The sequence below is a fragment of the Gossypium raimondii genome, chromosome 3 (genome assembly GCF_025698545.1).
Source record: "Gossypium raimondii isolate GPD5lz chromosome 3, ASM2569854v1, whole genome shotgun sequence".
Lineage (NCBI taxonomy): Eukaryota > Viridiplantae > Streptophyta > Magnoliopsida > Malvales > Malvaceae > Gossypium > Gossypium raimondii.
In genome coordinates, this window is record NC_068567.1 from 37,963,126 (window position 1) to 37,980,642 (window position 17,517).

The 17,517-nt window shown below is 32.9% G+C and overlaps 1 protein-coding gene across 1 annotated transcript; it reads right to left on the reverse strand.

The window, feature by feature from the left end:
* Positions 1 to 13,439: 13,439 nt before the first annotated feature.
* LOC105794197 (uncharacterized) lies at positions 13,440 to 16,987 on the reverse strand. The gene is made up of 8 exons (XM_012623242.2): positions 16,803 to 16,987; positions 16,400 to 16,650; positions 16,156 to 16,227; positions 15,607 to 15,671; positions 15,244 to 15,400; positions 14,440 to 14,520; positions 14,235 to 14,324; positions 13,440 to 14,091 (listed from the first exon to the last, which is right to left on the reverse strand). The coding sequence occupies exons 2-8, from the start codon at positions 16,643 to 16,645 to the stop codon at positions 13,969 to 13,971; spliced, it is 834 nt and encodes a 277-aa protein (XP_012478696.1). The 5' UTR covers positions 16,646 to 16,650; positions 16,803 to 16,987; the 3' UTR covers positions 13,440 to 13,968.
* Between the last annotated feature and the right edge of the window lie 530 nt (positions 16,988 to 17,517).

A 17,517-nucleotide genomic window follows, 5' to 3' on the forward strand; every position in this document is an offset into this window, starting at 1 on the left:
TTTAGCACTTATGTGCTTCTGTGCAACCTTCAGCCTTCAGTATACGATGTACTCATATCCGTAAGACGTTCTCCGATTTGACAAAGGTTGGTATGTGACATATGGAATAAATGTCTGAAGATTTAAAGTTATTATTGATATCGATTTGAAATAAGTGAATTCATCGATTGAATTTGTGTTTTGCAGGAATAGTATATTGAATGATTTATTTAAATGAATTGTTATAGTATATCTGGTAAGATTTATGCTCAAAAGCCAACGAACTTACTAAGCTTCATTACGCTTACTTGTGTTGTTTAATGTTCTTTGTAGATTTTCGAGAAGTCAGGAGACCGAATCAACACATCGAGCCACACTATACAGCTTGTCCCGGTAGATTTTGCAATACATTTTATGGTTTATATGACATGTATAGGGATTGAAATGGTTGAGTAAATGTCAAGAATTACATTTTGTTTATGTTTCAAGTTAAATTATGTATGTATGGTTTTATCATGTTTGGTATAGTATTTGTGTGGTTAATGAATGGATAGTTCTTAGACTTAATGATGAATAACTTGGTAAAACACGTTTATATAAGTAGTTGTAGGTGTGAATTGTTTATGTTCTAATTAGAATGTTAGAATATATGTGATAATATAATCATATTAAAGTAAATAATTGGTTGCTTTAGAGTTCTTGTTATGGCCTATATATATGAAATTTGAGGTGTGTAGATTGAAGTCAAGAATGGGTGAGAAAAGAGGTCATAAAATGGCCTATTTTAGTCCACACGAGCAAAGACATGTCTGAGACACACAGCCTAGCACACGGACATTTGTTGGCCGTGTGACCCAAGTCAGAGAGTTACACGGGTTTGGACACAGGCTGGGACACAGTTGTGTGCCTCACATCGAATATCCAGACGACCCAAGACACGGGGGTGTCTCCTGGTCGTGTGAACCACACGACTGGCCACATTGGCTTGTGTCTCCTGTAACATCCTGATTTTGGGCCTAGTCGGAACAGTGATTTCGGGACCACAAATCCGATGAGGAAAAAAATTTTATTTTATTATATTTTTAAGGTCTACAATTTCACAAAATTATTTTGTGAAAATTTCGACGTTTGGGCACTCAATTCAGTCAAAAGGACTAAATTGTAAAAAGTGCAAAAGTTGAGTTCTGCATGTTAAAGGTGTCCAATTGTTATGAAATTTTAAATTGGAAGTCCTTATATGGTAATTAGACCATTGGTTAAGTTGGTAGACAAAAATGGACATGGTTAGACATGTTTCCAAAGTTTTTCATTAAGGGCATTTTGGTCATTTAGTTATTAAAATGAATTAAAAACAAAATTAAAAGCCAATTTTTGTCCATATTCAACCCCATGGCCGAATTTCACAAGGGGAAACCATGTCTAGGGTTTTTCAAGCTTCCAAGCTCGATTGTAAGTCTGTTCTAGCCCCGTTTTTAATGTTCTTTACGTTTTTGGAGTCCCGATAACTTGATTTAGCTTATTCTAGCAATAATTTAACCTAGGGTTCATATTTGGAAAAATACCCATAGGTTAAATGTGTTTATTTTGATGTTTTATGGTAGAATATGAAGCTTGAAATTATGTTAAACAACTTTTGCTAAGTGATTTTAAGTGAAAATGAGTAAAACGACATAATCGGTAAAAATACCTAATGTTCATAAGTAAGTGTTAGAGTGGGAATTTAATGTTGCCATAGAAGGGAAAAATGTTCAGTATGTCATAAAACATAATAATAAGGGATGAAGTTTAATTTCTGAGCTTTGGGACAAAAGTGTAAATATGCAAATGTTTAGGGGGCAAAAACGTAATTTTTTTAAAGTTCGAGTTAAGGACTGTTTTGATGAATGTGAGTATTAAATAAGCAAAATTTTCTATTATAGATCAAGAAGAATTAAATTCAAAGTTAGACCGGGGAAAGAAAAAGGTTGTGGTCTAAAGTGCTAGATTTCATCATATTTTGTACTTAGGTAAGTTTACGGCAAATAAATGTAATATTTTGATAATTATTATTAATGCTGTTGTTTTTCAGCAATTATGTATTTATTTTATGAAAATATCTAATGTTAACTCAAGTATGAGATGACAGAGAATCAGTGTTAAAAGGCCCCGTTGAAACATGAGAAATGTATCGGATACAAATGTCATGACATTAAGAGGATGAGATCCCATGTAAGACCATGTTTGGGACATGGAATTGGCATCATTGAGATTATGAGAGGTCCCATGTAAGACCATGTCTGGGACATGGCATTGGCACCGAGATGAGAGGTCCCATGTAAGACAATGTCTGGGACATGGCGTTGGCACCAAGATGAGAGGTCCCCCATATGACCATGTCTGGGACATGGCATGGGCACCTATATGAGAACTCTCATGTAAGACCATATCTGGGATATGGGATTGGCAGTACAAGAAACATCCCATGTAAGACTATGTCTGGGACATAGCTTTGGCATGTTATATTCAAACAGGAGACCCGAGTATCCTTAGTATTCCAAGTGATTCAACGGGCTAATAAATAGACGATGTTCCATGAAAGTTCAGGTAAAAGCCTAATAGACAAGTTCAGGTGAGTTAATAAGATTAAGAGTATCTCAGTTATCAGTTGAGAAAAGAAATTTCAGCAATGAAGGAGTAAGTTAAGCAAGCAAGTAAGTAAACGAGTAAGAAAGTAAGTAAAGAAGAAAGTAAAGATCTTAATGCTTAATAAAAATTTATGAATATAATTGTTTATGATAAATGTTGTTATTTATTTACTTGTAAACTTACTAAACTTTATGCTTATTTCTTTTATTTCTTTTTCTTTCATATAGTATTATCAAGCATAGTCGGGATCTTGAAGACGTCAGAGAGCGTTCACACTATCAACCACCACAACTCGTTATTTTAAGACGATAAATGTTTTGAGCTATGGCATGTATAGGGACTTGGTCATTTCGATTGTATATTCTTAAGATATGACCAAAAGATGATATGTAAATATTTGATGATGAATGGTTATTAAAATGGCTAAGTATGAAGGTGTTTGTTGTTATAGATGTCTAGCTGATAAATTATGCATAGAAATCATGAAAAAGTTAAAATTGGCAGTGAATCAGTTTTGAGACAGCAGTAGTGACGTGATTTTGAAAAATCACCAAGGATAGTAGAAAATGAATTAGAGAGTGGATGACATGTATAATTAAATCTTCTTGAGCCTATTTTCATATAATAATAACGGTGTAGACAAAGGAATTATGTACCCTGAGATATTTTCATTTTAGTTAGACAAGGTCAAAGTGGTTTTCGAAATCCCCTATTTTGACTTTGGAAAATCATTAAAAATTTTACAAAAATATTTATGAGTTTTAATTTATATTTATAGATTCCTTATTGAGTCTATTTTCTATAGAAACAAGTGAAACCACTATATGAAGTTTGTACAATGAGATAATTGAATTTTAGTGACGAGAGGTCAGGACAGTCAATTAGTGAAATAGGGGAGAGTTTAACTAATAAAATGTACTAATTTTCTAAACAAAAAATTATAAAAAATTTATGGTAAAAATATATATGAGTGTAGTTTTAGGGAAAATTTACAGATCTAAATTTTGAGTTTCGTAGCTCAAGTTATAATTGATTTAGTGACTGCTGCGCAGGTGAACAGCCATATTATGAACAGTGAAATAACTTTTAAAAGTAAATTTTCATGCCCCGAACTTTTAAGTTAAGTCAAGTAATTCCTCATGCTCGACTCCGGAAATGGTCTCGGGTAAGGGGTGTTACGACTCCTGCTCCTAAGAAAATTTTTGAGATTTTGGGAAAATTTTCCTGAGTATCCGATTTAGTCCTGATTCACTTCTAAGGTGTATATTGGGCCTCGAAAGCTCATATAAAGGACAATATGAGTAATTTATGATTGGTTTCTGATATGTTTATTAAATGTTATAAAATGTTCGTATTTATCCTGTAAAGCCCGATAATGCTTTATAACCCTGTTTCGACAATGAATAAAAGTTATGGGTGTTACAGTAATAGCGTGTACCTAGGTAGTCAAGGTAAAATATTAAGTCTTGATAATGTGTTGTTGCTTTGGTATAGTTGGAAGCCTGTTTTGGTCATTTTTTGCCTTTGATAATGTCATTTAGTGTGGGTTTGGATGGGTAGGGCAATGTGGTGCGTTTAGCTTACTTTTTGTCTCACGCTACAGTATCTAATCTCACCACCACTGTTTTTTTACATTAATCGTAGGTAAACAGTGCCCATTCAAACCAATCCTTAGTTATGTATATATATAAAGTTTCGGTGTTTTTATGTATTTAATCATGTATGTCCTTATGTGATGTATTAGATGTAATGATTCTAGGTGATAATGATGTGGTTTTCGATGTCAAACTAAGGTTTAATGATTTTGTGGCATAATGGTTTCATATAGGTTTGATTTGGTGTCCTTAAGGTATGAAATAAAGATGTATTGTTGGCATTTTCTCCATCTAGTCTCGAGACATGACAAACATGTCTAGAGAAACGAATGGTTAAGTCTCAAGCCATGGATTCTAGTGCTTTGATATAGAAAAACATTGAATATAAGGGTCCAAAACAGAGGAGGTGTGTTCAAGACCTATCTCGAGAAACAAGGCTTAATACTCGAGACATGAATCCCAATGTCTCGAGACATGAATCCCAATGTCTCGAGACACCAAACATTGAAGCTAAAGGTCTAGGACAAGGGAAGCCTTGATATGTCGCAATTCATTGTAGTAGATTAAAACATTTTCCGTACTTAAGGATCTTGAATATAAGCAATTTCATTATGTTTTATTTAGTTTTTCAATTTTAGTTATGAAATAATAAAAAGTGTGATTTGAGTCATTTATATGACTTTAGGGGACAAAGTAGGCCTAAAGGAAGACTAATGTGTTTGGTGAGTGTGCAGAACATCATTCGGAAGCATGAGAACACGAGACTGATCACTATGTTGCAATACGGAGGTTCGACGTCACAACATAGTAAGCAGGATACCCAAAATAGCAAGACTATCTTTGGTGTCGCGACATAGCCGGAGGACGTCATGACACAGCCCTAAATATGAGCCTGAGCCAAGTAAACTGCTACCAGTATTGCGACATAGGGCAGAGGATGTCATGACACCGGCCTGACAGAAAGAATTAATGAGCTGAGGGTGTTTTTGATGTGATTCCGGTCACATTATGTGACTCGACAAAGAGGAATCGAAATTGGCCAAAGCTCGAAGGACCTAAATGCAAAATGAGAACGTTCATGGCCCATGCAATGTTTGCATATGGGCTATTAAGGCCTAAAAATCATCCATATTATTTTAATAATTACACAGCCTTTTAATCTTAGTTTAAATGTGTGTTTGCTATGTTTTTAATGTGTTAAAACAAGTTTTAATGTTGGTAGTTTTTAATTAAGTGTTATTTCAGTTCAATAAGTTTGCATTTAATTATATCTTGCATTAAATGTTTGCATCTTTAAATTATGTCTTGCATTATATGTCGCATCTTTAAAACATGTCTTGCATTAAGAGTTTGCATTTAACTAAGTCATGCATTATATTTATGTGTTTCATATGTTAATTATGAGTTTGTGTCAATAAGTTAAGTGTGTCATTAATTAATTTTTATTTCACTTGCATTTAATTAAGTCATGTTATATTTAAATGTCTTATATGTTAATTATGTTTAAGCATGGGTTTGAGTTACATGTTCATCAATAAATGCGTGTGTGTGTTTATAGTATGTTGATTTCTATTATAAATATGTGTGTTTTAATTAAATGTTTCAACTGAATAAAAATGTGAAAAGTTGCAAATCTTTAATGCTTGTTTAATTTTCCCTATGAAGAAGTCCAATGGTTGATCTATTTAAAGCTTCAAAGGTCTGTTTGGGATTGCCAAAGGTCAAAGGTTGCTTTAATGTTAAAAGGTTGTTTAGTTTTTGGCATAAAATAGTGTGTATTCAGTCACCTAATTGTTGGTGCATGAATAGGACATTTTGGTGGATGTTGAAGTTGAATAAATGCACAAAAGTCATTCAAGAATCAACTTTCAATGTTGATGCATTGTGAATGTTCAAATGGACCAAGAGTGCCTCTTCAAATTTGACCAATTTCATGTACTCAAAGCTCATTATGGTGACAATAAAAAAGATGCAAGCCAAGCATTATAACATTCGACCATGGGGAAAATAAAGGGACAAAAAATAGCACATTTAAGGAACATTAAGCCTTCATCAAGTGAAGATATGTCTTTTTAGCTATACATGAATCAAGTGAAGAGACATGACTTTTTGGCTATCTGCCATGAGTTATAACCAAATTTAAATGTTTGTTTTAATAGCTAGTTGAATGCTGAATTTGAAAGGCCTTTTATAGGAATTTGAAAGGTCATTTTAGAGGCCTATAAATTTCGCCTAAGTTACTTATGTAAGCTTAGACAATATTTTTGAATTAAACTTTTCTTTGTTAGAAATTTTCTCTTTGGTTCTTAACCGAACTATATTGAACTTATCAAACTTTCTAAGTTTGTGGCGTTCAAATTGTCTTATCACTTCGTTCACTATCCCGGGGTGTAGCGACTTCACTTATACCAAGGTTCTAGTAGATTCGTGAGTTAAGTGGGTTTTAGCTTTAATATAGCTAAAGTTCTTCAGCTGCTATTACTACAAGTCAAGGTTTCCATCCGTTGAACCCTTTCAAGATTATCCAACCCAATCGAGCCATTTTCTAAACCTTCCAAGTCTGGGAAATCCCATCATTTTTGGTCCTCACAATGAACTTTAACGTAAAAACGTCAGCCGAACTAGGGCTATGGATGACGGCCAACCCTGAATCTAGAAATAGGCTTCACTGAACACTTCTTCAATATATTTTTTGTATCTTTAAACTTTTGTTCTAGTTTAGGGTGTAACTTTTATTTTCAATTTTTAGTTTCCTTTAGAATTAAGATTTCTTTTCAATTTGATTTTCACTTTTGTTCGATGGAGGATCTGATTTGTAAATTCATCAAGCTCTTGTGGATTTTTACGCTTTCAATTCATCAATACAATTCAGGATTTCTCTTAAACTTTTACTCTTGATTTATTCTTTATGTTTATCTTATTTATCAAGTTTATGTGGTTTATGAGATCCATGAGAAACTAATCCTCTTGTAGGGGATTAGCGAATAGACGTGGGAGTAATTAATTTTAATGTAGGGTTTCTTAGCGGATCAGCTGATTACGATAGGAAGAACTTAAACCCCAAGCCTGACGACCCAAGGAAGTCATCTAGGTAGGAATGAACCCAAAATTGGTATTGTCTATCCGTGAACTGCTTACCCCAATCCGATCTGGACTGTGAGGCCGAGAGATAAGTAGTTCTTGTTGACTTGTTAGTTTAGTAGAAGATCGAGAGATCCTGCTAGGTTAGCTACTAGTTGATTGAGTAGAATCCAACAAAGGAATTAGTTATGACCACCGAAGCGAGTTAGTCTTTCATGCTTAGATTTGATTGATTCAACTAATTAGTTTTCCGTTTTTTTTATGCTATTTATTTATTTTTCTTATAAAATAATTTTTCTTCACTTTATGTTTTATCGTAATATAATTTAATTAAAATTCTAATTACATCTATTAACACCGAAGTTATTATTAATTTAGTTTTCACCTCCCTTAGATACGGTCCTAGGAGTACTTCCATATTTCGTTGTAAAACTTATATTACAACCTACCCCATATACTTGCGGAAACCACCTAACTCTTATTTGGTTGCAAGAATTATATTATAGACATCAGTACGTACGAAGACGATCAAGCCTATCTCGGGACATCTAGCTGGATTTTGATAATTGAGTTCGAATTCGAGTCTTGACTCCGAGTTTGACCTCGTATAACCTTGATACATGTTAAATGAGGTCGTTAAACAATTATAATACATGATTATATTCTTAACTGAGAATGGTTTAAATTATTTCATGTTACATACTTAATGATTCTATAAATGATTTGAGTTAGTCTGAGTTATTCTGGCAACATAATATGACATTACGCATTCAGATCCGACGACCAGGTCAAGTGTGGAGTGTCTCATAGTGAATGTGCTTTCTCACTATGAGCAAGGGATGAGTTGGAGATTAAATTAATTTCTTCAAATTGTTATTTAATTAATTGTAATTAACTGAAGTTTGAAGTGAAAATTGAATTAATTAATCATCATAGTTTTAGTAAACAAGTTAATTAAATTTATTTACTCATAGATTCTAGTACGGTAAAGTTGTGATGAATTTAACAAAATTAGAATTGGGTTGAAGAAATAATTTAATTAATTTAATAAATAAAATTTTGAGAAATAAAAAATAATTTATTTGGTTGATTAAATTATATGAGTTGATTTAAAATACTAAGGAAAAACATGTAATTGTACCCAATACATGAAAAGACCTAGTACACATGGGATGGGCGGCAACCCTAGTTACCAATAGGGATGTGTCACCCACCTCTCTTAGTCTTAATAAGATTAGATGTTTTTAATTAGAATATTATTATTTTGTTTATCCTTATCCAATTAAAACTCTTGTAATTTTCTTTATAAATAGAGATTATTAGTCAGGTTAAATACACATCGTATGAAGCGTCGATACTGTAAATATTCAGTGAGATTTATTCTTACCGATAATTCTAAATTTTGATTTCTAACGTTTGAGAGAGATTAATATTCTTACGAAGTATCAATAAAATTTTCATTGGTTTGGTAAAAAAATTGTTGCTATAAATAATATAACTACCCAATTTTAGAAAAATTTTGTTTTTCTGTTGTACAACAAAACTGTTTTTCTAAACCGAATTTTTGGCAATGTTAAAAAAGTAAACAATTGGGAGGTTCGGTGGTGGAGAAGGGAAGAGGAAAATGACGAACTTTTTCGATGATTTTTTTTTCTTTACAAAATGAATCTGTTTAAGCAGGGGGGTTTTATCTATAACCGATCATTATTAGTTACTTTTTTTTTTTTTGTTTTCTTTTTTCTAATGGTTCTGATTTAATCATCTTTAATTTAACAACTATTTTTTTTAGCTGATTTAATCATCTGTTTAAGCATTTTTGCTCTTTTGTAACAGCTCAGAGTAGAATTTTGGGATATAAGTAGGATCCGATACTGCTAAGATTTTGCTATGGTGCCTTGATTGGAAAAGCTAGCTATCGCTGTTAAAGGTGGAGTTAAGATGAACTTAAGGTAAAGTACAGAAATGGTCACTAAAGTAGTGATTGTGTTCTATTCTGGTCACTGAACTTTTAATTTGTTCTATTTTGGTCATAAATTGTATGGAACCAAATATTTTAATCATCGTACATTAACAGTGATTTAAAATTTGATGGAAATGCTGGTGTGGACTTTTTTTATTGGTCTAATAAGAAATTTAGCCCTTTAATGTTTACACATTCTATTAATTTGATCTTAAATACAAAAAATTTAATAAATTTAACTCTCAATATTTATAAAATTTGTTATTTTAGTTTAAATTCTAAAAAATTCAATAAATTTAGCTATCAACATTTACAAAATAACTAATGGTGATTTTTAAAAAATTTTAGGTTAGCAATGTGCAATTTTAACGGTAATACTAGGATAGCTCGTAAAACTTTGAATCCAATTGCTTCATATTCTTATGCAGATACTCAGGCATGGCTGTTGCAGCTTCAAATCATGATGTTGTTGCTTTGGGGGTCAAAGTAACACAAGGGAAAGGCAATTTACCCAAGCCTGTGCTCACTTCTGATCATTGTAGGTAATGTTCAAATTTTTAAAATTTGAAGAAATGACACTTTTTGCAAGATTTTCTTTTCTGGATCTTTTCGAAATTTATTCAACTCCTTTGCTGGTTTAATTGGTGAGCCAATTTTTTATTTTCTTTTTCATTGATTCGGGATTCATGCTGTTTTAACAAAATTTTTAAAAATAAAAATGTCATTTTGTAAATGTTGATGGTTAAATTTATTGATTTTTTTTTTAGAATTTGAACTAAAATGACAAATTTTGTAAACATCGAGGGCTAAATTTGTTGAATTTTTATATTTATGATTAAATTGATAAAATGTGTAAACATTATAAGGCTAAATTTCTTATTAGACCAATAAAAACCCATGTCAACACTTCTGTGAAATTTCAAACCGTTGTTAGCGTTCAGTGACTAAAATATTTGATTTTGTATCGTTTAGTAACCAAAATAGAACACATTAAAAGTCCAGTGACCAAAATAGAACATGGATAATACTTTAGTGACCAGTTTTGTACTTTACCCATAAATTTTAGTACTCAAATTTGAAATTACTCCCTAAAGTTTAAAAAACTCTATTTAAGTTCTTTGCTACAAGGATCTTATGGTGCAGGGGTGGCAGAGTGAGGAACGATAGAGATGGGGACGGTGGTGGGTGTTGGGTGGTTATGAGTATTGACAGTTCTTATGGAGGGTGTTGGGCGGTTTATGTTGTAAATAAACCGAAAAAGTGTTTTGGATTAATTATAAAGAGGTCCCTAGCTTTAGTCAAAAGTTAAAAAATGTTATGTTAGCAATCTATTAGTGAATTAACGAAATTTTTAACAGTAGTGGTCAATTCAAACAATTTTCTTAATTAGAGTGACTAAATTAACAAAAAAAAATTAGAGTTACCAAAATAGGAATAATGCTATTTTAGAGTGATCTGTGATGTAGTTTACCCAAAAAAATATAATGTCAAGATTTGTTTGGAGTAATAGTTCTCGTCTGGCACCTAAATAATACGAGTTCAAACTCTATCTTCTTCCTTTTACCCTTCCCAATATTGTAATTATAAATAAGAAAAATTAAATGCGTTGGGACCAAACTTGAGATCTAAGAGAATTTATACGTAAGTACCTTATCACTCCTTTTATAATCAGTGGTTCAATATGTTTCTTTTTATAAATATAGTTTTCAAATAAAAGTTTTTCTTTCATCCAAATTGTGGATGCTTCATAATTATATATATATATATATATGAGTGTGAACTTTAAAATTATTAAAATCGAAAGATGAAAATCTACTTTAAATTTTTAAAATTAACTAACTTTTCTATTAAAACATATAATTTAAAGATTTTGACTTGTATACAGAATATTGTAACAGTCTGTCGGCAAATAATGTATCAAATTACTGTTTGGTGTATATTTGTTTATGCTAAGAGTAGAAAACAAGTAAGTTAGTAGAATATTTGTTTTTGGCTGTTTGTTTGGTGTATTTTGTGGGATTCTGTCATTTGACGAATTCCAAGTTTTGGTAGGCTTTTCTGTTAACTATCTCCCAACCCTAGATGTTTGGGCCAACTTGTTAGTCCGTAGCTTGATAAATTTGCCTTTGGCGTTAGTATATGTTATGATGACATGGTAAGTGATGTTAGAATTTAGTTGAGGCTTAGTTAGAACTGAACTAGAATACTATAGATGATTGGAAACTTAATCAATTCTTCTCGAATTTCTAGAGTGATCGTGGGATCCTCTAACTTGCCACTAAGTTTTTTTCTTGTGTATCTCTACTATATAAGGGTATCAGAATAGCTAGTTTGCACGTTTTGATTCTACTGCTTCTTCTTTATCTTCTTTCTTACATTTCCACTAAACTAATATTTTCTTTATTCATTTTGCTTTTCATATAAAAACCATAGAGATTAATTTATACAAAGTATAATAATATAAGTATGAAATTGTAAGTGTCTTCTTGTAGTAAAAATGTTATAATAATATATAATTTGATAGTATTAAGTATGACTCCTATTTCAGTCAAATTTGAGAAATAATCTTCTAGTTAAACTCTGTTTATTTGTTTCAATCAAACACTGATTAGTTTAGATTATTTTATTATTATTTGACATATGAATTTAGCCTATAAATAGACTCTTTTATAACCTTAGAAAATATACCCATTAGATGTTAGAACTCATAACACATTTAGAGAATTTTGTGTTTACGTTTTGAGGGTTCTTGTTTTCAGGTTTTCGGGATTTAGTTTTTTACCTCCATTTTTTTGTACTCTTCGTTGCTTTTGCCAATATAGTAAAATTATCTTTGCCCGTGATTTTTTATCCTCTTTGGAGGAGTTTTTTCACCTTAAATTTATATGTTCAATTTCTCAATTTTTTCTGTTATTTTTACTTATTTCTTGTTTAATCAGATCAATCTCTAACAGTTAGCATAATGCCATAATATTTATAAAAACGAAAGCGTTATTATATATGGCTGAGGAGTGAAGAGTTTAGGCATGGTTGCCTATGTTTCTATTGTTGGTGGTTTAGGGGTTTTTTTTTGCCTTTGGAGTTTGCGTCCTTCGGGTTGGAACGATGATGGGTGAAAGTGGTGCTCTTTTAAATTGAAGAGGAATGCCATCATCATGTATGGATATGCAACTTCCGAACATTATGCAACTCAATCGAAACCCAAACCATTTCTGTAATAACAACTCGTATTCTGGAGTTCTACGTAGAGATGCAGTTTTGAAATCTTTCCCGTGATTGCATATGTTAGCTAGCTGTCTTTTAGTCCCAACCTGATCGTGTTTGGTACTTTTGATCTTGAGACATGGAAGTTATGTCTTCAGACTTCCTGTAGATTTTGGTCATATGAGCTTGGATTCAAATCCTAATTATGTTTTTAATCTTGTACATTCCTTGTATGCTTATGATGTGATTAAAAGGCAAATGTTTTACTTATCTAGGTGTACGTTATGAGAATGCGTGGGAATTTAATTGTTTAAATGATGTGTTATTTATTAAATAAGGTTGAATTAATATGAGTTGCTCTTACAATATAACGTGGCGTCCCACATTCAGATCCAGCGACCAAATCGAGTGTTGGAGTGTCATTTATATGTAAAAAAACGTTTTATGATAAGTATCATTTGAGTTTTTCAAATAATGGAATGAAATAGAAACTATTAAATCAAAGTATTTGGTTATTAAAAAGTGTAATACGTTTTTAGAAAAACCATAATAAATTTCATTACATTCTTTTTTTTCCGTTGAAAGGCATAAAAAAAATCTGAAAGAAGGAAAAAAATCCAATTGAGCAAATGAAAGAGTTTAGAAGATATCATGTGAGTGTCTGAAATTCGCAAGTTTAAGAAAATTTCAACAACTTGGCTTAGCGGACTAAACCCAAACAGAAAGAGAAGCAAGAAAAGAAAAGGAAACATAATTTATCTCTAAATAACAAAAGAGATTATTCTAATCCAAAGAGAGAAAAAAAAAGTGAAGCTTTGAGAAATCAAATAAAAACACAGCTCATTTAATTAATGAGATTTATGATTGGAAAAATAATGAAGTTTGAATGATGAAAGGAGATGCAAGAACCGAGGAGGAGAAGCAGAAAGTGAAGCTTTAATTAATGGAATTTATGATAGGAAAAACAAAAAGAATTAAGACTCAAAACAACTGTGTTAAATAAATATATTACTTCCATTAAAATATTTAATATCCCCCAACTCATTTATAAAAGTCAGTCACGTGACTTGTTAAATTACAGCTGTACCAAATAACATAAGACGCCACTAACAATCCAACCAAGCATGGCCTTATTGAGTTTCGATAGCTTGGCAAATACATGTAAAAGACATTTACTGTCTTTACTTCTAAGACTGTTCACATACATGATTAGGCTTGACCAAGGGTATATGACAAGATATACACGCACTCACCTCTTTGTTTAGAAAGAAAACCAAGTACTGGCATACCTCATATATACATATACACAATGATGGGTACAAACCACAGCAACCCAAAGTTTTCAGCAATTCATTAAAACAGATATTAGTGCAGCTCTACTCTTTCCCAAACTATCTGTGGAGATCAACGAAATAAAAAAAAAGAAAAGTTTCCAAAGTCTATCGAATAGGGGGAACAATCAATCCTCATCTGTTCATCAACAACCAATTTAATGTAAGTGCAGGACTTCATGTCTCCTATAAGTCAAATGCTTTCCTGATGATGAGTGGTCATTGTAGGTCCTGATGCAATGGTAAAATGCATACCCCTACGTTGCCCGGATTGTAGCACAAAAGCAACCTGTGTTGCAGCCAATGCTGCTGCTTCCTGATACAGATAATGATATAAGCTTCAATATTAACTCAAGTATAAAACCATGTCTATGATGTAAGGTTTCAAGGTCTGTAACATTGCCTGGAAGAGGAACAAACAATGGATTTCAAATTAAGGTACAAATAAAGGTTAATGACCTGTCTTTGCCTTTGTCGCTGTAATATACTGATGGCCCAAGCCATGATGTAGCATGGCAAGAGAAACCCAGCAGCACGAAGCAAGAAAAGCTGCACAAGGAACCAAACAGTTTAAGAAAACTGGCTCAATGGTATGATGACTGTAATGCATATGCTTGAACAAGTGCTAATGTGAATATGGGATGCAGCTTTAGGTAAAACTTACAGAGAAAAAGGTAGACACATCATCCTCTGCATCAGCATCTGGAACAGTTAATGCATGCCGCAACAGCAGAAGGGCCATTAACTGATAAAATTGAAGAAAAAGAAAAACATCAATCATTTTGATAACCAACTCTTTATTAAATGGTCATGTAAGAAAATGAACTATTTTAAATTGTAAGAAAATTTAAGGAATCAAAAGCAGTTATTCTCATGAAAACTTCAACTGAGATGCTCATCCACCAGGCAGAATCTAAATGGTTTTTCTTCAGGAATCAGAGTTGGGAGCTGAAGGCCCTAAAAGGATGTGGTATAAATCATTCTCTCCACTGTTATGCATAACATGCCTAGTACATAGAGAAAAGGGAAGGAAGAAAAAGAAAAGTTGTGGACATGAAAAATCAGCTGAGATGACGTAATTGTGGCCCATGTGGAATTGCACCACAGCTCCAGTGGCTCAAGTTTCTACTTAGATAGAGAGAAGTTGGGAGCTGGAAACTGTAAAACAGTAAAAATAGGTTTCTCCACAGTTAATGCAATGAGTATGCCAACCTGTTTTTTTTTTTTTTTTGGGGGGGGGGTGGATGAGAGCAATATCTACCACAAAAATAAAGTTCTTCAAGTATAAAGCTCAAACACCTCAGCAAACTCCTTTCTCTAAATCAGTTCATCAAAATATGTCCTTGACGCATGGCTAATGTATTAATAAGTAGAATTGATAATGGCCAATGGGTCCAATTTTGAGCAGTACGTGTTAAACATGATAAGAAATTCAATATATCCAGCAGATTCAGAACTAAAAGCTTACAATTAGAGCAGCTGAACGGCAAAAGGCAGCTCCACTAGCATTTGATGCAGCATATTCATCATACTCAGCTTCCAAAATTTGCCGTTCTGCCTCTGCAATGGCCAAGAGGCGAGGATCACGCAAATCCACAGGGGTGCCAGAGATTGTCCAGCCTCCACTGTAAGACAGATACAAAAATCAATATGATGGAATCTTCCAACCAGATTATACAGACTAATCTGTCAAGCAAGTTTCGATCAAAGTTTGTGATGGATGTCATGCTTGATAAATCTCACAGCATATGCTGATTTCATCTTTACAAGAAGTCCACCAAATACCAACCATAGCATAGAAATGTCTTACATGTGAGACCATCTAACTTACCCAATATCAATAGCGGTTTCTTCAGTTTGGGGGCGAGATGGAGCAATATAACCAGGTTGATAAGGCTGCACAGCAAATTAAAAGGATAGACTACATCAGCAAGGAGTCACAACAACCAATAATCAATAGCCACTGAACAAGAAGTAAGAATTTAACATCATGATTAAAAGCCATACTGTGTCTGACCAAAAAGTTGCTCATATTTAACCACTATCGTGATAAATTCTGAGAAGTAAAAAAGAACAATGAAAGGAAAACTGCATGATAAACCAGGAATAACGAAACAAGGCCTTTTCCCATCGATCAAATGGTTTATTAATATTCTTCCTAAAAGCAGATGATACTTGATCACCCTATTCCACACTCATTTGCAACCGCTTACTTCAAAAGCCACAAACTTTCTTTTCTTACAGACACAAAAGGGCCTACAGGCGCTAGTTGAAAATCTTGTGACAAATTAAAAGGATGAAATGAAGTTGCAGCAGGCAATGCATGTCTCTAAAACAAAAAAACAATATCGAAATAAGGGACATTAAGGCAAGCATATACCTGATGACATATCTCGCAAATGATATCTCCTTTCTCGTTGCACCAATGTTGCACGCATTTCCTATGCGCATACTGCAATTTAAAACAGATGGCATTAATAATATCAAAACAAGTAATGCTAATTTCGATATTTAGCTTAATTTTACGAGGTTCATTAAACTGCAAGCCGAATCTAGAAAGCTCTAGATAATACACTTTATATGAAAAAAATTCTTAATCAATTTTTTAATAATAATAATATTACCTTGAGGCTGCCGCTGCAGGCACAAGGAGTCTCAAGATTCTCAACGGAATCTTCCTCCTGGCAAATGCGGCACTCCGCCGTTTGAATGAGCGGCTCCTCTTCGCCGCCTCCACGGAAGATCTCCTTTTCCTTGGGCGAGCAGGATGGGCCCGAAATCTCCGTTGAGGGACCAACCTCCGACTCCACCGGCTGTAACGGCACCGGCCTCACCAGACGATCCACATACAAAACCAGGTGATCACTCATAATTTCTACAAAGTTAACAAAATATTTTCAATTTTCATTACTTAATTCAATCCAAAAAATAAAATAAAAAACCCCGGATTCGCGCTGAGTAAGAGCAGCGAGTCGGAGGTTTCCAAATTGGAGAATGAGGGAAAATAATTCTCTAAAAAAAATTTACCTTAAGCGGACGAAATGGGGAATTTATGTTGGATGAAGGGAAGTAACGAAGAAATCGGAGAGAAATTTTCTAATTAAGCTTCTTTTGCTGCGAACGCTTCTTTGTTTCCTTTCTAAATTTCCAACGATTGTAGTTTTTCTTTGTAGGATTTTATTTTTTTTTCTTTTTTCTTTTCCAAATTTATGAGTTTAGCCGAGGATTCGAGGGTGAGAGACACGCTGACGTCAATGCAAAAGGCTCTAAGGGTATTTTTGGAATTTAGGAGTCGCCAATGCCATTGCGCGTTACCTAACACTTCTCTCTTATTTCGGTGGCTGTTCGACTAGTGTTGGCGGTTGAAACTGGCAACTTCCTCTTAAACATTATATTATTATTTAAATCTCTAACTAATTGAGTTTGTTAGTATCAACTCCATCGAAAAATTATTTTATTATCCTTACCTATTTTAAATAAATTATATTTTTAAATAATACTTTTATCTATTTACATTTTAAATAAAACTTAAAAAAAATTACAAATGATTAGATTTAAATCCATACCATTAGTAAAGCTTAAAACCTCAACTTTACTAGTATAATCAATGCTTCTATACTATTATTTAAATCCCTGACTGACTGAGTTAGTGTCACGAGTCAACTAAAAATCACTTCGATTGAAAAATTATTGACCTGAACAAGTTGTTAATATGCTAATAAAACAAAGTATGAATGGAAGT